The following is a 23,378-nucleotide window of genomic DNA, read 5'->3' as shown; positions in this document are numbered from 1 at the left end:
ATACCAATCACTGGGCAGCTTCGGCTCTCCACAGGGATTCACCTGAGACCTCACCACAGTCACACACAATTATTATTATACATTTATATAGTTTTAACATATACTGCAGTGCTGTACAGAGGACACTGAGCCAATCACATCAGTCTCTGTACCAGAGGAACTGACAAGAGCCTCTAGTTTATAGACCAGATACATCCTAAATATAGAGCCATTTATCCAACTGTCCATCCAGAGCCTCTGGTTTATACTCCAGATACATCCTAAATATAGAGCCACTTATCCAACTGTCTATCCAGAGCCTCTGGTTTATAGACCAGACACATCCTAAATATAGAACCATTTATCCAACTGTCCACCCAGAGCCTCTGGTTTATAGACCAGATACATCCTAAATATAGAGCCGTTTATCCAACTGTCCATCCAGAGCCTCTGGTTTATAGACTGGATACATCCTAAATATAGAACCATTTATCCAACTGTCCATCCAGAGCCTCTGGTTTATAGACCAGATACATGCTAAATATAGAACCATTTATCCACCTGTCCATCCAGAGCCTCTGGTTTATAGACTGGATACATCCTAAATATAGAACCATTTATCCAACTGTCCATCCAGAGCCTCTGGTTTATAGACCAGATACATGCTAAATATAGAACCATTTATCCAACTGTCAATCCAGACCCTCTGGGTTATAGACCGGATACATATATTGGCTGCACTCACTCCACATCAAGCCATCACAGGGTGGGGCCACAGTCACTGGGCAGATTCTGCTCTCCTCAGGGACTTTCCTTGGATCTCTCCACTGCCATTGGCTGCACTCCCTCCACACCAACAAATCGGGATCACGGTCACCCGGTGTTTTTTTTGCTCTCCACAGAGACTCATCTCAGACCTCCCCTCTCTAAATGGCTGAACTCCTTCAACAGAAACCAATCAGAGCAGGATCCGAGTAACTATACAAAGTCTCAGCAGAGACTCACCACAGTCACACACTATCATTATTATTATTATTACTATACATTTACATAGCAAAAACCAATAACAATACAATCAGGCGCCAGCAGCGTTTTGTATGCATCTAATTGCAGGAAGTTACCGATAAAGGCCAATAGCCTGTAGCGAGTAGAGAGTATCCTTGGAAAGGAAAACAGCGAAAAAAGGTGAAATAGTCCTCTCAGATGCAGCGTTTGTACCTACTGTACTGTAAATACCTCCTAAACTTGCACCGTTTAGGAGATATTTACATTGCATGCAATGACGTCAGCGGCGCATGCGCTCTGAAGGAACGGTTGCCCGTGCTGTTCCTTCAGAGCTCTGTGCCATGAACGGTGGTTCCCGTGCGGGAGTGACGTCATCGCAGCTCCAGCCAATCAGATGACGTGTACGGGGAAGTAAGACGGCTGAAAACCTTGTTACCGGTGAACGTTCGGCTCTGTAGGGGCTTCGTTCTAAGGTAAGTATTTCATAATGAGCCAGTATACGATGCATACTAGCTCATTATGCCTTTGTCTTTCAGGTTTTTTTTACCTCCTTTTACAACCTCTTAAAGGACATATTGCTGCATTTGTGGCTTAAAACATAAAAATGAATGTAATCAATCAAGTCATTAAAACCAGCTTGCTTGAAAATAAAAAACAGTTTAATCCATAAACATGAAAAACAAAAAAATTATGAAAATTTTAAAAAAGTTCCAAAAACCTTATTGATTGTGGGTAGAAATGGCAATTAACTGGAGTCACTGCTCCTCCTCTCTTGGAACAACAACAGACACTGGACAGTCTACTTTCCTCTGTGTGGGATGTAGTTGACAAACATAAGGTTGATGTGCTATGGCCTGCAGCCGTGTTACACACTGCACACTTGCACAGAGCCTTGATCGGAATGGCTCGTGATGGGATCGGCAGCCCGACCCCCCCAATAGAGCCTTATACTAACAAGGCTCTATTGAGCGAAACGCGTATTGTGACGGCCTTACAGGCAACTGTAAGTAATCCACCTCCTCCACACCACACAAGCCCGAGCCGTGGCGCCGCCCGTGACATCATCTCCGAGTGACGGCTGCTAAGCAATTCAGCTTCCTGAATTTCCATCAGAGCTTTGTCAGCCCCGCATGAGTTAGAGATGTCACCTTAGCCGCAGGACACTGGCTGCGCCGTGCTGAAGCCAAGCAACTCTCACCTAGGATCGGGCTGCTGATGCCATCAGGAGCCATCCCATTCAAGGCTGCAGTGAGAAACTGTTTTATATATATTTATATAGCTCTGACAAATACCGCAGTGCTGTACAGAGATCACTGAGCCAGTCACATCAGTCTCTGTACCAGAGGAGCTTACACTCTAATGTCCCCTCCCCCACAGTCACACACTATTATTATTATACATTTATATAGCTCTGTCATATACCGCAGTGCTGTACAGAGAACACTGAGCCAGACACATCAGCCTCTGTACCAGAAAAGCTTACACTCTAATGTCCCAGGATAATCAAACACTATTATTCTCTAGTAAAGGTGTACCTGTTCCAGAACAGCCAATGTTGGGGATTGTAGAAATCCTGTTGAAGTGTTTTAATGGATAATATACATAGGGGAGGAGTGTAGAGAGTATTGCGGTGGGCAGTAGAGGAGTATGGATGGTATAACGGTGAGCACTACTATGTAAAGAAGTGATGTGTGAAGGGTAAATAGCAGGCAGTATAAAAAGGGGAGGGATGTGGGTGGTTTGACGTTGGGCAGTATGTACAGGAGAGGTGTATAGAAGGTATGACAGAAGGCATTATATGAAGGAAAGGAGTGTGGATGGTATGAAAGTGGGCAGTGTATGCAGGAGAAGAGTGCAAAGGTTATGGACAATCAGATTGTATTCTGTGGCCAGCTTGGGGGTTTTTCAACTGATACAAGAGGGACATCTCTCAGCTGGGAGCTGAAGAGGGCTGGCAGGATTCTCTGTTATATGGGGGGGGGGGGGGTTGGGCAGGATGTTGAGGGGCAGCGTAGCAGTGATTTTGCAGTGCTTACTGTGAGGACTGAGCAGTAGTAAAGCAGTCATGGCAGGATGTATGTCAGAAGAAGGGAGGGAATGTAGGGAGGCTGGGGAGGGATGTTTAACAGAAGAAGAGAAGGTGTGTACGGAGGCTGGGGAGGGATGTCTGTCTGAAGAAGGGAGAGTATGTAGGGCGGCTGTGGAGGGATGTCTGTCTGAAGAAGGGAGAGTGTGTAAGGACGCTGGGGAGGGATGTTTAACAGAAGAAGTGAAGGTGTGTACGGAGGCTGGGGAGGGATGTCTGTCTGAAGAAGGGAGAGTATGTAGGGCGGCTGTGGAGGGATGTCTGTCTGAAGAAGGGAGAGTGTGTAAGGACGCTGGGGAGGGATGTTTAACAGAAGAAGTGAAGGTGTGTACGGAGGCTGGGGAGGGATGTCTATCGGAAGAAGAGAAGGTGTGTAGGGAGGCTTGGGGGGAATGTCTATCGAGAGAAGAGAAGGTGTATAGAGAGGGATGTCTATCAGAAGAAGACGGGGTGTGTAGGGAGGCTGGCGAAGGTTGTCTATCAGAAGAAGAGAAGGTGTGTGGGAAGGGATGTCTATCAGAGGAAAAGAAGGTGTTTAGGGAGGTTGGGGAGGAATATATATCAGAAGAAGGCCAGGCGTGTAAGGTGGCTAGGAGGGATTTCTGTCAGAACAGGGCCAGGCGTGTAAGGTGGCTGGGAGGGATTTCTGTCAGAACAGGGCCAGGCGTGTAAGGTGGCTGGGAGGGATTTCTGTCAGAACAGGGCCAGGCGTGTAGGGGGGCTGGGGAGGGTTGTCTGTCGTAAGAAGATAAGTTGTTTAGGCAGTTTGGGGAGGGGTGTCTATCAGAAGAAGGCAAGGCGTGTAGGGAGGCTGTGAAGGGTTGTCAATCAGAAGAAGAGAGGGAGTGTAGGGAGGCTGGGGAGGGTTACCTATCAGAAGAAGAGAGGGTGTGTAGGGAGGCTAGGGAGGGATGTCTATCAGAAGAAGAGAAGGTGTGTGGGGAGGGATGTCTATCAGGAGAAGGCCAGGCGTGTAGGGAGGCTGGGAAGGGTTGTCTATCAGAAGAAGAGAGGGTGTGTAGGGACGCTGGGGAGGGATGTATATCAGAAGAAGAGAGGGTGTGTAGGGAGGCTGGGGAGGGATGTCTGTCCGAAGAAGAGAGGGTGTGTAGGGAGGCTGGGGAGGGTTGTCTATCAGAAGAAGAGAAGGTGTGTGGGGAGGGATGTCTATCAGGAGAAGGCCAGGCGTGTAGGGAGGCTGGGAAGGGTTGTCTATCAGAAGAAGAGAGGGTGTGTAGGGACGCTGGGGAGGGATGTATATCAGAAGAAGAGAGGGTGTGTAGGGAGGCTGGGGAGGGATGTCTGTCTGAAGAAGGGAGAGTGTGTACGGAGGCTGGGGAGCGATGTCTGTCAGAAGAAGGGGGGGGGGGGTGGCATGTCTATCAGAAGAAGGGGGGGCATGTAGGGAGGCTGGGGAGGGACGTCTATAAAAAAGAAGGGATGTTGCGTAGGGAGGCTGGAGAGGTTGCGGAGGTTGAGGCGGCAAGCTTTGGACAGTGATTGGATGTGGGACCAGGCTTACACCTAGCACCCTGGCATACGGGGTCCGCTTAGTAGTTGTGCCACCGATCTTGACAAAGAAGTCAGAGTGGGCGTGAGGAAATATTATGAGCTCGTATTTAATAAGATAAAATGTTACATTTACACCCACTAAACCCCTCCGTCCTCTTCATTCATAGTCACTGTGACATCTTTTATGGTTTGTAGACCAGATACATACTCAATATAGAAGAATGCAGTTAATATATTTAACACAAGGTGGTGATCTCACGTCAACATGCACAGACAGGAAGTGATCTAGAGGTATAAACAGGATGTTTCGAGTGAAAGGTGAATTGAAGGAAAGTAGAGAGAAGACATTGTTAGAACTGGCAGCAGTGGAGGTAATAAGATATTATTTTATATTTACACCCAGTAACCCCCCCCCCCCCCCCCGGTCATGTTCCGTCCTCTTCCTCCATAGTCACTGTGATGTCTTTTATGGTTTATAGACCAGATATAGGATATCCAGAGCCTCTGGTTTATAGACCGAATACATCCTAAATATAGAACCATTTATCCAACTGTCCATCCAGAGCCTCTGGTTTATAGACCAGATACATCCTAAATATAGAGACATTATCCAACTGTCCATCCAGAGCCTCTGGTTTATAGACCAGATACATCCTAAATATAGAACCATTTATCCAACTGTCCATCCAGAGCCTCTGGTTTATAGACCAGATACATCCTAAATATAGAGACATTATCCAACTGTCCATCTAGAGCAGTGATGGCGAACCTTGGCACCCCCCATGTTTTGGAACTACATTTCCCATGATGCTCATGCACTCTGCAGTGTAGTTGAGCATCATGGGAAATGTAGTTCCAAAACATCTGGGGTGTCAAGGTTCGCCATCACTGATCTAGAGCCTCTGGTTTATAGACCGGATACATCCTAAATATAGAACCATTTATCAAACTGTCCATCCAGAGCCTCTGGTTTATAGACCGAATACATCCTAAATATAGAACCATTTATCCAACTGTCCATCCAGAGCCTCTGGTTTATAGACCAGATACATCCTAAATATAGAACCATTTATCCAACTGTCCATCCAGAGCCTCTAGTTTATAGACCGGATACATCCTAAATATAGAACCATTTATCCAACTGTCCATCCAGAGCCTCTGGTTTATAGACCAGATACATCCTAAATATAGAACCATTTATCCAACTGTCCATCCAGAGCCTCTGGTTTATAGACCGGATACATCCTAAATATAGAGCTATTTATCCAACTGTCCATCCAGAGCCTCTAGTTTATAGACCAGATACATCCTAAATATAGAACCATTTATCCAACTGTCCATCCAGAGCCTCTGGTTTATAGACCGGATATATCCTAAATATAGAGCTATTTATCCATCTATCCATCCAGAGCCTCTGGTTTATAGACCAGATACATCCTAAATATAGAGCCATTTATCCAACTGTCCATCCAGAGCCTCTGGTTTATAGACCAGATACATCCTAAATATAGAACCAACTGTCCATCCAGATCCAACTGTCCATCCAGAGCTGTTGGTCATCACAGTGATATGTAAGGTTCAAAGCCACTCAGATCAGCTCTGTACATTGTGTCAACGATCTGATCCATCTAATGATGTTCACGGTGAATTATGGGCACACTGGTCACCCATGCATGTTTTCTGCAGTGTCATTTATAAACGGCACATCTGAAATACAAGTTCATTATTGGTGTTAGGAAAATGAAGGTAGTGAAGTTCTTTAAAATTATACCATTCATCCCCTCCCAATGTTAGTGAAATTTTGGCTTTACTCACCATTGGATGCCACTATATAGTGTGCCTCAGCTCTTTTGCAATCCCAGCAGTAGCTGACCTCCTCAGCACCTGACACTGACATCTACTGTGTCACCTGTGTTGGAAGTAGGTAGCACTGGGTTGTCTATCCAGTGGCAGAAGGAACACGGGATTGCTGGTAACGTCTATATAGCTGTGGGAAGGACTTTAGAAACACTCTTTATCCTGAATGTGCGAAATGTCTGTGTAAAAAGACCCCGTCACTAAAATATTAATAATAATATAATATATTAAAAATAATAATAATTATGTCAACATTTAATATATTTTATGGATTTTATTTACCTGTAAAGGCCTCCCTTGTGTAGACCCATCTTGCATGTGATGTCAGCAGACGCAGAGCCGTCACTCAAGTGAAACACAATAGCCGTATTTCCCAACCTCAGTCCTCAGGTCCCCCCAGCAGTCTATATTTCTGGATTTTCCCCTAAATATAATCGCTGTCATAAACACCAAGCCATTGACATAGATTTAAAGCACCTTAGCAAGATGAAGGAAATCCTGAAAACGTGACCTGTTGGCAGTAATTAAAGCGAAGCTCCACCCAAAAGGGAAGTTCTATTTCAAGGTCTCCTCCCCTGCTCTGGTTTTTGGGGAGGCGGGTACTGGATGGGTACTGGATTTTGAGAGGTACCTGCTCCCAGTTCTCCTTCCTCCCTCCCTCCCAAAGTCTTCTGGGACACATGCCAGATCCCAGAAGACTTCAGGACAGTCACAGAGCGCAGCCCTGCTCGCGCATGCGCAGTGGGCACCCCGCTGTGAAGCCACAAGCTGTTATAGCCGGGTGCCCATAGTGAAGATGCCGGCGAGGGAGGACACAAGGAGAACATGACTGGGGTAAGCACACCACTGGATCTTGGGACAGGTGAGTGGCTGTTTATTAACCACTTAAGCCCCAGAAGATTTTACCCCCTTCCTGATCAGGGCCTATTTTGCGATTCGGCACTGCGTGATTTTAACGGACAATTGCGCGGTCTTGCGACGCTGTACCTAAACGAATTTGACGTCCTTTTTTTCCTACAAACAGAGCTTTCTTTTGGTGGTATTTGATCACCTGTGCGATTTTTTTTATTTTTGATCACGCGCTATAAACCAAAAAAGAGCGTCAATTTTGCAAAAATAACAATATTTTTCACATTTTTTATATGAAATTCCCCAAAAAAAAAATGTAAAAATCAAAATTTTTTAACATTTTAGGCCAATTTGTTTTATGCTACATATGTTTGGTAAAAAAAAAAATCGCAAAAAGCTTATTTTGATTGGTTTGCGCAAAAGTTATTGCGTTTACTAACTAAGGGAAAGATTTTTGTCATTTTTGTTGTTTTTTTTTAACGAGTAATGGCGGCAATCTGCAATTTTTTTTGCGGGACTGCGACATTGCGGCGGACAGATCGGACCCTTGACTGACATTTTTGACACTTTTGGGGGTACCAGTGACATTACTACAGTAATCAGTGCTATACATATGCACTGTTACTGTAAAAATGACACTGGCAGTGAAGGGGTTAACTTTTTTTTGAGAGGGAGGGGTTAAGTGTGTCCCTAGGGGCGTGTTTCTAACTGTGATTGGATGGGGCTTGACGTGTAAGAACAGAGATCAACGGTCCTACATAGCAGAACCATATGATCTCCATTCTTACGCAGAGGAGAATGACAGGCGGCTTTGTTTACATTAGCCGCCTGCCTTTCTCCCGCTGTAATGGACAATCGTGAGTGGGCACACGGGCGGGGGGGTCCGTGAGCGAGCGGGAGCGCGCCTCCGGCGGTGCACGCTCGCTCCCTAGAGCCTCACAGGCGAGCGACGTAGTACTAAGTCGCTTTGCCTGTGAGGGGCTGACCGCCGCAGTAAATAGTCGTGCGGCGGTCGGCAAGTGGTTAACAGTCAGCAGTTACACTTTTTGTAGCTGCTGACTTTAATTTTCACTTCAGAGATTGAGCTCATCTTTAAGGACTGAGGTAGAGTGTTCTCCTTCACTTCTACATAGCGGGGCATACCTTCCGAATTAAGAAATCAAGTAAGAGGGGGCACCCAAGAGAGAAGAGGATCTACAGCCAATGGTGGAGAAGTTTTAAGTTACACATACTGGGTGTTGTATCATTATTATTATTATTTATAATATTATTATAGTGGATTTATAAAGTGAAAACAGAAGGCGCCTCTAAGTGCAGAAAACAAGACTTTTATTGCCAAAGGATAAAAATGAACTTACTAGCATTAAAATAAACCAGGCTCGTCATAGGATGTGGCAAGGAATCCAGTGACGGGTGGTCCAATATGCAGCGTGGAAAACAAAAGTGATGATGTTGTGTTCCAGGTTGGTCCGGGCAGCACGGCTGTCCTACCTGGTTCTTTCTTCTGCGGCCCCCCTCTGCTGGTCGGTTGGGATCTCCACCATCAAACTGCACATTGGACCACCCCTTGCACCACCTGTCACTGGCTTGCTTGACACATCCTATGGTGAGCCTGGTTTATTTTAATGCCAGTAAGTGTATTTTTATCCCTTGGCAATAAAAGTCTTTTGTTTTCTGCACTTCGAGGTGCCTTCTGTTTGTTTTCTTTGTACCATAGTTTGCTTCCCTCTTGGAGTTGCTGCCCTAGTGATGCTGAGACACCTGCTTGCTTGTTCTGTATCCAATCCATTGCGGACATTGCCTCTGGCCAGAATCCACTATATTAATAGCGCCCTCCATCTCCTTATCCTTGATTTATATAGTGCCAACAGTTTGCACAGTGCTTTACAATATGGCGGCCGACAGTACAGTTACAATTCAATAAAAGAGGAATCAGAGGGCCCTGCTCATTAGAGCTTACAGTCTAGGAGGGAGGGTCAAGTGATACAAAAGGTAATAACTGTGGGGGATAAGCTGATTGAGAAAATAAAAGTACAGTTGTTTGGTGGAGATAAAATAGGCTTCTCTGAAGAGAAGAGTTTTCAGGGATCGTCTAAAAGCAAAAAGAGTAAAGCCTCGTACACACGCAACGATTATCGGCTGACCGATCGTCCGTCTTTTGTCCAGAGTTGTGTTTTGTTGGTTGGAATGTGCGTAGACTGCACATGAATTTTCTCGCCCGACAAAATTCTACTTCAGAAGTGATGTCATGTGTTGGTTTGCTTTCTTTGTGTTCTTTCTTCTCTGAGCATGCCCAGTCTTGCTCATAAGATTTTTCCCTGTCAAAATCTGTACTGACTGCACGAAAATCGGCGGGCAAAAATTTTATAGCCTGCACACCAGATTTTTTTAGGCCGAAAAGTCAGAGTCGGTTGTCAGAAGCATCATACTAACAAGCCGAAAATCGGCAGATCGGTCGTCGGACGAAAATTCCCTGCCGATTTTCGACGCGTGTGTACGAGGCTTAAGAGATAGTCGGACAGATTGAGGTAGGGGTTTCCATAAGATAGGAGAGGCTCAGGAGGAGTCCTAGAAGCGAGCCTGGGATGAGGTGACGAGGTAGCTAGAGAGCAGGAGGTCTTGGGAGGAACGAAGCAAAGGAGTAAGTTGGTACTTAGAGACTAGGTTGTGGATGGCTTTGTAAGTTGTTGTTAGTTTTTTTAATTGTATTTGTTGGGTAAGTGGAGACCAGTGGAGGGTTTGGCAGAAAGGAGTAGCAGACAGTAAGGTAGATGAGTCTGGCAGCAGCATTCATGATTGACTTAAGGGGAATAGCCTATGTAAAGGTAATCCAACGAGGAGGGAGTTGCAGTAGTCGAGGAGAGAGATGAACTAGAAGCTTTGTGGTGTGATTGGTTAGGAAGCGGCATATTCTGGAGATGTTGCGGAGTTTAGGCGGCAAGATTTGGACGTGGGGCCGAAAGGAGAGTTCAGAGTCCAGGATTACACCTAGGACCTTGGCATGTGGGGAGGGGCTGATAGTAGTGCTATCGATCTTGACATAGAAATCAGGAGAAGAGGCATGTGGGGGAGGAAAAATAATAGAGTCTACTTGTGTTTACACCAACCACACAAGTATGTCGTATTTCTTCTACTCACAAAATACTCCCTAATTATAGTGGAACAAATGAGAATTATACAGACGCATAAACACAATGCAAGAGAGGAAAAAAAATATGTAAAGGAAAAACACGGCGGGTAAGCAATTCACGGATTTATTTTTCTATGCTTTTACTTGAAAATTTTTAGGATGGTTACAGGATCTGGTGGTTCTTATTTTTTTAACCAGTGCAATGTTATCTGAAAATAGACACGACACCCCGTTACTGTCAAGGTGGAGATCTTTTCCACTTATATTGAGTGGAACAAAAAGACGATTGACGGTGGGACACGGGACAGGGAGTGATTTCAAGTGCAGGCAGGAAGTGATATAAAGACAGGAAGTGAGGTACCTTATGAACAGGAAGTGATGTTGGGGGGGGGGGGGCTAAACAGGAAGTTCCTGGTGAGAGCAGTGAGTTGTGAGGGGAGTAGAGAGGAGACGTTAGAGGAGGTAATAAGATATTATTTTGTATTTACACCCAGTAATCCCCCGTCATGTCCGTCCTCTTCCTCCATAGTCACTGTGACGTCTTTAATCTCCAGCAGATGATGATACACACATTCATAGATTATAATATAAACAGTACAGAAATATAACCTAAATATAGAGTCGTATATTCAACTACATGGACGTATGATGTTTCCGTTAATAGAACTTCTCATTAACTTAATAATAATGTCAAATAAAAATACGCACACACCATTTTAGGGTCACATCGCTCACTTTCGGACGGAGGGTTTACAATAAATCTCCAATTGTCTATGAATTTGAATGATCAGCGAGGCCGGTATATTATCTGTCTACAGAGATCAGAATCTTGTATGGATCACACGATCACATCAAAGAGGATGGAGAAGGACCCATGTCACATGACCGAAAGGATATTAGACCTCACCCTGGAGATCGTCTACCTGCTGACCGGAGAGGTGAGGAGGATTCTGGGAGGTCACATGACATCAGTTTTATCTCTATTAATATAACACAGAACTGACCGATGTAACGTTAGAATTCCATACCTCGTTAGATTTCCATACCCTCGTCACTTCCTGTCTCAAACAGCTGAGCAGCGCAGCAGTGTGCATGCTCAGAGCCCCGGATACGTAATTGAACAGCAAAGAATTTGACAAGTGCGCATGCTAGGAGGGTATGAAATTATCACGGCACTGTGTGTAATGTTATACTTGCGGCGGTAACATTAAAACAGTTCGGCTGCAACATCAATAATCTCCTCTCCTATCCCTGTGACTTCCCTGATCTCGCCTAATAAATATAAAAGCGGTGGCGGGTGTATGAGATGTAAATGACGGTGATCGCGGCTCCGTGATGCGCTTTTATATTTATTACCTGAGAGCAGGGAAGTGAGAGGGGAAGGAGCGGAGATGAGCCATGTTGCTGAGGAGCTGTTTTAATGTAATCGCGGCAAGTATAAGTACCGTGAGAAATCCATACCCTCCGTAGGTGCACCGGAAGTGACGAGGGTATGGTTTTCTCACGGGTATGCTTTTTTCACGGAACACCGGAGCGGCGAGGGGGATTCTGGGAGGTCACATGACATCACTCCTATCTCTATTAATAAAACACAGACCTGACCAGAGGGGTGAGGAGGATTCTGGGAGGTCACATGACATCACTGTTATCTCTATTAATAAAACACAGACCTGACCGGAGAGGTGAGGAGGATTCTGGGAGGTCACAGGACATCACTCTTATCTCTATTAATAAAACACAGAGCTGACCAGAGAGGTGTGGAGGATTCTGGGAGGTCACATGACATTATTGTTGCTCATTCAATGCAGAGTTGTCCTCAAGTGAAGTCTGGTGACCATCTAACCATCACAGTGCCTTCACCTTGTTTCCTGAAACCTAAGAGAAACCATGACAAGAAGATTGTGGACATCGCCAACAAAATAATTCAGCTGCTGTCAGGAGAGGTGAGCGGTGCTGGGAATTCTGGGACATTATCCAGTAACAGACAAGGGATGTGTCTGGATGGTGACTGTATCATTGTGTGTGTCAGGTTCCTATAAGTTGTCAGGATGCCACAGCCTCTGTGGAGGAATATTTAGGACACAAGGATCTCTACAAGGACATCATGATGGAGAATCAGCCGCTCCTCACATCACCGGGTAAGAGGAGACTTTATTGTAAAGGAGAGAGCAGTACGGAGGGTCCACCTAGATCCCCCATCATCTGATAAACACATAGAAACAATGTATTCATTCAGTGTGTGTGTTTCCTACAGATGGATCCAGTAATGGGAACCCACCAGAGAGATGTCCCCGTCCTCTGTATTCCCGGGATTACACACAAGATGATCACACCATTTCACATAAGGTTACTTAGAACAATAATTAACAATAGCCGATACATTCACTTAGACCTGTTTCAACAGTTTGGTGCCTCTATTGTTACAGCTAATCCTATTTGTATTTAATATTCAGGGTATAAACCAGAATGATTGTAATAATGCTGTTAAAGAAGAGATAAAAGAGGAAGAGGAGGAGGTTGATGTGATGGAGGAGTTTTTAGAAGGACACAAAGACCTATTCAAGGACATCATGATGGAGCCATTCAGTAGCACAAACCCACCAGAGAGATGTCCCCGTCCTCTGTATTCCCGGGATTCCACACAGGAAGGTCACATTATCCCTCACCATCATCAGGTAGGTGGATTCGGTGTATAGAACACAAGGTGATTCTGAACTTTGTGAGAGGACATTTTTCTGTGTCCCTCGCCTTTGTAGGTCTTGGGTCCTCTTCCTCCTTGTGTTCCTCCAATGGGGTCATGTTCTAAATGACATGTTGAATCCAATCCTGTGTGATGATGCGCCCTAGGGGTTGGACCCCTGGCCCTCTGGATTCACAGGAAATGGTTATGCGATCTGTTCTAAAATAGGCAGGATAGTAGACCTTATTTTCTCTGCTGAACACCTACAGATTGTTGTTCCTCTCCCAATATGTGATTGGACAGTTATAGCCCATCTCCGGGATACTTCAAAATGATCCCTTGAAGTTGGGCTGTGCCCGAGCTGGAAGGGTTAAGTCCTCGCTTATGTATGTGGGACATGGAAAAGAAGCTCTGCTTAGCTCTGCATTGGATGTGATGATGGCAAGAGACAGTCCACCATATGAGTGGTGGAGCTGAGGAAGGTTTCGAAAAAGTGCTTCTCCTCTCCCCTAGACTAAGCGAGCCATTATCCTTGCAGTGTGCGTGCAGCCAGAGCTGCACTGATTTTTGTCTTTTATAACTGCCACAAGTTGACTTTAAAATTTCCAATATTTTTGGGGTTTAGGATGAAGAACGGATTCATTTAAAAATTAAGGTTAAGGAGGAAGAAGTAGAGACGTATGTGGGGTGTGAGCAGCTGTCCATGGAGGAGGTTGGGATGATTATGAAGACTGAACAGGATGACATTTCTCTACTTATCAACGCAAGTAAGTATAAGCACTATGGAAGAAACAGGTCACAGTCTCATTTTACTTCTGAGCATAAGGATTGTAGTTTCAGGACAAATGTTAGATAATTATCAGATCTTCTCATCATCCGAGTCCACATACTCACAGTAAAGCACGGCCCTTGTCTCAGCGTACATCAAGGGATTTCTTAACAGTTTTACTCCCTTCTATTTACATATAGCGACCTCCAACCTGGGGCAACACTCCATCAATTTTTTGTCGATACAAAAAAGATTTAAAACTTTGTATAAAGATAAACACATACATTTAACCTTTTTACTACCACAGACCTATTTCTTATGGTTGTGGCAATGAGGGTTTTTACTTATACTCCCAGTGGCTTTTTAATGAAGGGGATCAGGCAGATGTACGGTTCCAGTCTCTGGTGACACCATCCCTGACCACAAGTGCGATCTGCACTCCATTAGCTTCAATGGAAAGCAGGTGAGAGGTTTTTTTTTTTTTGAGAAATCGGGTCTATCTTAAATATATTATATCATATGACTGTGTCATAAAGTTACACCCAAGCACTTAAAACCCTCCCAAAGTTTTTTAGCCCCACCCCCACATGCATGCACTCACAAATGTAAACGCACATTGTCCATCTCCATTCCTCAATATAATGTCATGTTTCCAACAAATGAGGAGGAGATTCTTTACACCATATGAAAGGTCCATCTCCATTCCTCAATATAACGTCATGTTCTCAACAAATGAGGAGGAGATACTGTACACCATATTGAAGGTCCATCTCCTTTCCTCAATATAACGTCATGTTCCCAACTAATGAGGAGGAGATACTGTACACCATATGAAAGGTCCATCTCCATCCCTCAATATAACGTCATGTTCCCAACAAATGAGGAGGAGATACTGTACACCATATGAAAGGTCCATCTCCATTCCTCAATATAACGTCATGTTCCCAACAAATGAGGAGATAATACAAGATGAGGTGGAGAAACATGGTGGAGATTCAGCGCTAAACCGCTGAGGACGTCCTTTTTGACAAAACACGTAGGGCGGAGTCTTAGTGCTGAAAGGTTCATCCCTATAATGTTATGTTCCCAACAAATGAGGAGATACTGTACACCATATGAAAAGTCCATCTCCATTCCTTAATATAAAGTCATGTTCCCAACAAATGAGAAAGAGATACTGTACACCATATGAAAGGTCCATCTCCATTCCTCAATATAACGTCACCTTCCCTACAAATGAGGAGGAGATACTGTACACTGTATACAGGCTATTTAATTATGTAACAAACCACTAACCCATTTTTGCTAATGAAGACTTAGCCATAGCGGTTTAATATTAAAGAATTTGAAGATTATACACAGACTTTTTTTTGGAGGGAGAACAGGAGCCCAGCTGTGAGATCGGCATTTCCATTTATTGCATTGGCCTGGAATAAGAGCTGAAGCTCCAGTTATTTGTGAAATACTAACATTTAAACATTTCTTTCCAACAGATGAATGTGATGTCGGGAATTCCTCGGAGAGACCTCTTCTATTATCTGCTGATTGTAAGTCAGAAGATAATGTCATCACACAGGATCCTCCAGGAGGAAATCCAAATACACAAAATATCCATCACAGACCTTCCTGTCTGGAGACTTCAATGGATCCCTCTGATCAGGGGGGATCTTCTCACCAATCACATACTATGATTGCAAATATCCATTTAGGATCTCGCACTGCAGATAGATCAACAGATCCATCAAATTCCAAGGAATCTTCCTTACCCCATGAAGGAGTTCACCCAGGTGAGAATCTGTTCATATGTTCAGTGTGCGGGAAATATTTCACTCGGAAAGGAGCACTTATTTTGCACCTGAGAATTCACACGGGTGAGCGACCTTTCCCTCGTTCAGAGCGCAGCAAATGTTTGAAGCGCACTCCTCGTACACAGCAGAGAATACGCACAGGTGAGCGTCCCTATTTATGTTCAGAGTGCGGGAAATCATTCATTTCTAAAGGAGAGCTTGTCAGACACCAGAGGTTTCACAAGGATGAGCGTCCTTATTCATGTTCAGAGTGCAGGAAATCCTTCATTTTTAAAGGAGACCTTGTTAAACACCAGAGAACTCACACAGGTGACCGTCCTTATACATGTTCAGAGTGCGGGAAATCTTTCACTGAGAAAAGGACACTTCTTATACACCAAAGAAGTCACACGGGTGAGCGTCCTTATTCATGTTCAGAGTGCAGGAAAACCTTCACTGAGAAAAAGATACTTCTTGTACACCAGAGAATTCACACGGGTGAGCGTCCTTACTTATGTTCGGAGTGCGGGAAATGTTTCACTCAAAAGGGAAGCCTTGTTGAACATCAGAGAATTCACACAGGTGAGCGTCCCTATTCATGTCCAGAGTGCGGGAAATCTTTCACTTCGAATGGAAGCCTTCTGCAACACCAGAGACGTCACACAGGTGAACGTCCTTATTCATGTTCAGAGTGCGGGAAATCTTTCACTCTGAAAGGAGTCCTTGTTGCACATCAGAGAAGACACAGAGGTGAGGGCCCTTATTCATGTTCAGAGAGCGGGAAATCTTCCACAAAGAAAGATTATCTTGGCGAACACCAGAGAATTCACACAGGTGAGCGCTCCTATTCCTGTTCAGAGTGCGGGAAATCCTTTGCTTCGAAAGGAGGACTCGTGCAACACCAGAGAGGTCACACGGGTGAGAGTCCCTTTTCATGTTCAGAGTGCGGAAAGTCTTTCAGACTGAAAGGAAACCTTGTTATACATAGGAGAATTCATACGGGTGAGCGTCCTTATTCGTGTGCCGAGTGTGGGAAATCCTTCACACAGAAGGGACACCTTGTTAAGCATCAGGAAAGGCACACGGCACAGCTCACCCAGAGACTTCACACTGGCGAGCGCCCTTATCCGTGCGCTGATTGCGGGAAATCTTTCACTCAGAAACGAAACCTTGTTAGACATCAGAGAACACACACCGCAAAGCGTCCTCCATGCGATCAGACCGCGGGAAATGATTTACAGATAAAAGAAGTCTAATTGGACATCAGAGAAAAAAGGACCTAACAAATGTTTTTTGTTTTCACATATGTACAATGTTTTTTTTACTAACATAACTGTTTAGTCTATAGAAAAACAGTAGGAAGGAAATATTTAGTTTATAACCCAGATAGCAAGCAACTGAGCTGCAAGTTGAACCCCTTCGCGCCTAAGGGTAATACAAGTCGAAATGCCAATTTTCCAACTTTGACATGTGTTAGTAAAACCGTACATATCGTCACAACTACTTTGTGCATCCAGGAGGATTATGCCCCGTTTTTTTTTGTTTATTTTTTTTAAATTGGGCTTTCCTTTGGTGGTAAATGGTAATGGATATCTCCTAAAAAAGAAAAAAGCAGCGCTGCTTTTTAATTTATTTTTTATATGTACTTTTTGTGTTTGTATATATACACATATGACATGCTGCTTTTTTCCAGACCACTTAAGAGCTGACAGCTGAATTTTTAGAATGGATATCTTTTTTTTATTTTTTTTTTTTAATCAAAGGAAAACTGGCTCAAAATAGTAAAAAAAAATTATATATTTGTTTTAAATTTAGCTGTATATTTCTTGGTACTGTGATAATCTACCACCAAAGAACAACCCAAAATAAATTCTCCTGCTTCTAATGTTCGCAGTGATACCACATATGTGTACCTGTAGTACAGCACAAAAACAATAGTACGCATTTTGCTGCTTTTTTTATTTTTTTCATCCTACCTAAAACACACTGACACTAATACTAATTAAATAACCCCCCCCCCCCCCCCCCAAAAAAAAATACTGACCCTCACCTTGACACAAACACTAACCCTGGCACTAAACCTGACCCAGATCAAACCTTAATCTAGTTATTTGTTTTATTCTTATTACTGCATTTAATTAATTTTTTTACACACACTTTTTTTTTCTGTGCAAGGACAGAGAGAGAGATACAATGTACCTCCATTCACAGAAAAAGAAAACACGGGGGTGGGCTTCAGTGTCCATTCACACTACCGCGACTTGTCAGGAGACTTGTCAGCCTGACAAGTCGCGGTCCATGCAGTGCTACAGGACCCGTTCTAATAGGATGGACACAATTCGCTCCGATTTAGAAAAAGGGTCCTGTACTACTTTAGGGCGACCTCAGAGCGACTTTCATAGACATTCATTATATGAAGTCCATGCAAGTCGCGGTGCACGCGACTTCACAGGTCGCCCCCGAAGTCGGAGCGACCTAGTGTGAACCGGCACTCACAGTGACTGATCACTGTATCTCTTTCCTTCATTCACAAGAAAAGAAAACACGGGGTGGGCTTCACAGTGACTGAACACTGTATCTCTTTCCTCCATTCACAGAAAAAGAAAACACGGGGGCGGGCTTCACAGTGACTGATCACCGTATCTCTTTCCTCCATTCCCAAAAAAGAAAACTTGGGGCGGGCTTCACAGTGACTGATCACTGTATCTCTTTCCTCCATTCACAGAAATATTAAAACACGGGGGCGGGCTTCACATTGACTGATCAAGGCTGTCACAGCGATCAGGTGGCCCAGAATCTGGAGTTCCGATCATTAGTATCGGGCCTGACGCTCACTGTGAGATCCCGGTCTCTGTGCTGGGAGCGCGCCATGCTATCCTTGCTATCTGGGAAAGGGGCCCATCCTGGCAATAGTAATATCACAATTATAGGTAGAGTGTGATGTCCTGAGTCTTCTCCTGGCTTCTTGTATATTATGGAAACTCCAATGGTGGGATGTGCCTACTACAGTTTCTGCCACTTTGTTGTATCACCATTTATCTTTTTTTTTTTATTCATTGTGTATACTTTAATATACTTTAACTAAAAATACAGCACAGGGAGTGGTAGACCCTGATAATAGGTTACGTGATTGAGTATAGCAAGGATCTCCAAACTACGGCCCTCCAGCTGTTGCGGAACTACACGTCCCATGAGGCATTGTAAAACTCTGACATTCACAGACTTGACTAAGCATGATGGGAATTGTAGTTCCTGAACAACTGGAGGGCCATAGTTTGGAGACCCCTGGAGTACGGGGTACATAGTAGCCCTACTCATTTACAAAAAAAACTGTTGTAATGTAGAAATAAAGACAGACAAAGGTTTGACAAGTCCTTTATTAAACAAAAATCCCAACAAAAATGCCACTCGCTATGAATCCATTGTCAATCATGATATCTAGCACCCAACGGCTGGCTGAAAAAACCCAATGACCCAGTCAAAGGCCATATTTGGGTGGTGATGTCTACTACTATCCCCACCTGTGATGGACTGCTTGGCACCCCGCCTGGGTGCTTCCAACAAACAGTGCCTCTTGCCCTCCAAACCCTTCCAGCAGGCCGAGAGAGCTAATATCAGGCCTTTACCCCAGGCACCATACATAGACAAAGTGTTGAGGTAAAACCAAAAGGAATGACTCTTTATTAAAACTCAGAGACATACTTTATACCCGACAGGAGGACATTTCACTCTGGATATTAGCATGACAATCTAAACTTCAAACAGCAATCAAATTAACAGCTAACGACTAACAGTGATCTTAATTAAACAGTAAGCTAATTACCTAGACCAGGGTTCCATGGAACCCTAGGGTTCCTCCTGAGGTTGCTAGGGGTTCCTTGAGCAATGGGCAATTTCTGCCTCTCAGATAAGTTCCCAATGACACCATTGTTCCTTTTAGCTATCTGTAAAGGGGTAATTCTTCCCAATGATGACAAGAGTAAGGAGCATTCTTCCCACTGACTGTCACACTAATGTGTCATGAGTTGTAGATTTTTAGTTTTTAGCAGGGGTTCCCCGAGACCAGAAATTTATTTCAAGGGTTCCTCTGTGTTAAAATGGTTGAGAAAGGCTGACCTAGACAATGCTTTGATTAATCAGGGATCACACCCTATCTCAGACAGTCCGGCAACAGTCTATGAGACAAAACTCATACAATGTTCCAGCAGTCTGAAAAAGTGGAATTCATTTATCTTCATATATTTCTTGAGGGAGATTGTTGTTAAATATTTTTGTCTGAAATAGAGGAGCTTCTCCAACCCAGTCTGCAGGAGGGCTACCATATTCCTTCTGACCATGAACCTGTACAAGATTAATATTACCTCTTTCCATCCACTCCAGAAGGGAAGTTGTATTGTCTTCATTCAGAGAACCAATCCAAGCCTCGCTCTCAGCGTTCAGCACGTTGTTGTCCATCATTAGAGAATGATCTGCTCTCCCCATGGGATCAGAGGCTGAACTGAGCTCTTTTCAATGCTCTGACCAGGAGAAGTAGACAAAATCCCTGGTCTCCACCATGGGCCATAATCAGTAAGTAGGAGGCTTTTTCCTAGTCCCCTCCAAAAGCCCCTGTCCCGGTTTGGTCTGTCACACTAACCCTTTACTTTTACTAAAAGTTTATTGAAATTTTTTTTAAATAAAATAATAGAGATAAAAAGAAAACGGTACAGAAACGTGGTGTAACCATAGAGTATTAATACCCCTTGTACAAACATTGCTCCCCAAATACAAGGTAAGAGCTGCAGCAGCCCTATACTATAATCAGACATGGATAGAGCAAGACTTACAGAGCATCAATTTGTAAGAGCAAGTTGAACATCTAAGACAGTGATGGCGAACCTTGGCACCCCAGATGTTTTGGGACTACATTTCTGTCATGGTCTTACCTTCTTGCTGTTCTCCTTCGTTTGACATGTGCTGGCGGCCATCTTGGTTTCTGGGTTTCTTGTAGCCTCCCACCCTGCGGCTCCTCCTTCCCACTGGGAGGAGCTGGATGCCCAGCTCATATATATAGGAGGTCTGTGGCTTCAGTTCCTTGCTTGGTCCTCCTGTGTTCACATGCTTCTAAGACTGCTGCTGCTTCTGGTTCCTGATCCTGGCTTCGTCTGACTACCCTGCTGGTTCCTGATCCTGGCTTCGTCTGACTACCCTGCTGGTTCCTGATCCTGGCTTCGTCTGACTACCCTGCTGGTTCCTGATCCCGGCTTCGTCTGACTACCCTCCTGGCTCCTGACCTCTGGCTTCGCAAAGACTCTGCTTCGGTTTTGCCATCCGTTTGGACTTTTGCTTTACAGCTTGATTTTCAATAAAGCCTTCTTATTTTCACTTATCTGTTGTTGTACGTCTGGTTCATGGTTCCGTGACATTAGGACCAAGCCATGAATTCTGACGGTACAGGGCCATCCTCGCTACCCACGCTGGTTGCCAGACTTGATCAGCAGGATCACTTGTTGGGTCAGTTCGCCGTGGCGTTGCAAATCCTGCTTGAACGCACGGCTCATTTCGCTCCCGTTGCCGATGGTTCGGTTGTCGCTCCTGGGCCCGCTCCTACTGCCGCTCCGGTTGTTGCGCCAGAGTCTACCCCGACACCTGTTGTTGCGCCTGCGGTGTTTCGGGGTATGACCGGTTCTGCCCCCCTTCCACAGCGCTTTGGGGGAGAGCCAACTCAGTGCCGAGGTTTCCTTAACCAGGTGGGCATTTATTTCGAGCTGCTGCCACATGCCTTTCCTACTGAGAGATCAAAGGTGGGCTTCTTAATTTCGCTGCTCTCGGACAAAGCCTTGGCCTGGGCCAGCCCTTTATGGGAGAACAACAATCCGGTGGTTGCCGAGTTTTCCGGTTTTGTTGCTTCTCTTCGGAGGGTATTCGATGTGCCGGCTCGTGCTGCCTCTGCTGCGAAGCTCCTTATGTCCATCAGACAGGGTTCACGATCCGTAGCTGAATACGCCATTGAGTTTCGTACCCTGGCAGCAGAGGTGGGCTGGAATAATGAGGCTCTGGTCGCTGCTTTCTCTCATGGTCTCTCGGATGCCTTGAAGGATGAGGTTGCAGCTAAGGACCTACCAGTGGAGCTCGAGTCTCTTATTTCTTTCCTGATTTTGATTGACACCAGACTCAGGGAGAGACCTTCCTTTAATTATTATCGGAAGTTCATCAGGGACTTTTCCATGCTAGCCAAGCCTCTCACGGATCTGACCAGGAGGGGCAGTAATTCCCAGGTCTGGCCGCTCGAGGCCATCCGAGCTTTTGAGGCTCTAAAGTCCGCCTTTTTGTCGGCTCCGATTCTGTCGCATCCCAACCCTGGGTTGCCCTTTGTCCTCGAGGTGGACGCGTCTGAGACGGGAGTAGGCGCCCTTCTGTCTCAGCGTAGAACACCAGAGGGTCCTCTGCTTCCTTGTGGGTTTTACTCCCGGAAACTGTCTTCCGCGGAGTGCAACTATCAGATTGGTGACAGGGAGTTATTGGCCATCGTGCAGGCCCTTAAAGAATGGAGGCACTTGCTCGAGGGTTCGGTGGTTCCGGTCCTCATCCTGACGGACCACAAGAATCTGACCTACCTTTCTGAGGCCAAGAGATTGACACCACGTCAGGCCAGATGGGCTCTGTTCTTGTCACGTTTTAATTACGTGGTCTCCTACCTACCCGGTTCCAAGAACATCAGGGCGGATGCCTTATCACGGCAGTACTCCGACCTGTCCAGGGAGGAGTCGATTCCGACTTCGGTCATACCTCCGAATCAGATCCTGGCCGCCATTCGCACCAGCCTGACCTCTCCCCTGGGTGAGCAGATTTTGGCGGCTCAATCTGGTGCTCCCTCTGGGAGACCCAACGGCAGATGTTTTGTGCCTGAGGAGTTGCGCACTCGGTTGCTGCGAACCTACCATAACTGCAAGACCGCGGGGCATCCTGGAAAGAATCAGCTGTCCTGGGCTGTTTCACGTCTGTTCTGGTGGCCTTCCCTACGTTCCGACATCGCCGCATATGTAGCGGCATGCTCCGTTTGTGCCCAGAGTAAGTCCCCTCGGCACCTTCCGTTGGGCCTTCTGCAACCCATAGCCACCGGGGAGCGCCCATGGTCACACCTGGGGATGGATTTCATTGTGGACCTCCCTGCATCCCGAGGCCATACGGTCATTCTCATGATTGTGGATCGATTTTCCAAAATGTGCCACTGTGTTCCTCTCAAGAAGTTACCCTCTGCACAGGAGTTGGCCACGATTTTTGCCAGGGAGGTCTTCCGGTTGCACGGTTTGCCCAAGGAGATTGTGTCGGATCGGGGGAGTCAGTTTGTGTCCAGGTTCTGGCGCGCCTTTTGCTCCCAGTTGGGGATTCATCTCTCCTTCTCCTCGGCCTACCACCCTCAGTCCAATGGGGCCGCAGAACGATCCAATCAGGCCTTGGAGCAATTCCTTCGTTGCTATGTCTCCGATCACCAAGACAATTGGGTTGACCTCCTGCCTTGGGCTGAGTTTGCCAGGAACACGGCGGTGAACTCTTCCTCTGGGACGTCTCCCTTCATGGCCAATTATGGGTTCCAACCTGCCGTGTTACCGGAGGTATTCTCTCCCCAGGATATTCCGGCTGTGGAGGATCACCTTTCCGTCCTACGTGCTTCTTGGGTACAGATCCAGAAGTCCCTTGAGGTCTCTGCGCAGCGCCAGAGACTCCAGGCTGATCGCAGACGA

The 23,378-nt window shown here is 45.4% G+C and overlaps 1 protein-coding gene across 1 annotated transcript in view; it reads left to right on the top strand.

The window, feature by feature from the left end:
- Positions 1 to 23,378, top strand: part of LOC309564405 (uncharacterized protein) — a 338,567-nt gene that overhangs the window by 86,190 nt on the left and 228,999 nt on the right. Inside the window, 5 exon segments of the mRNA XM_082269033.1 lie at positions 12,448 to 12,556; positions 12,673 to 12,764; positions 12,872 to 13,093; positions 13,724 to 13,865; positions 15,361 to 16,904. Coding sequence (XP_082125159.1) covers positions 12,448 to 12,556; positions 12,673 to 12,764; positions 12,872 to 13,093; positions 13,724 to 13,865; positions 15,361 to 16,904 — 2,109 coding nt within the window.

The sequence above is a fragment of the Pelophylax lessonae genome (assembly GCF_965119305.1).
Source record: "Pelophylax lessonae genome assembly, chromosome: 9".
NCBI classification, from domain to species: Eukaryota; Metazoa; Chordata; class Amphibia; order Anura; family Ranidae; genus Pelophylax; species Pelophylax lessonae.
The sequence above is the reverse complement of the archived record's forward strand: the minus strand, read 5'-3'. Positions and strand labels throughout refer to the sequence as shown.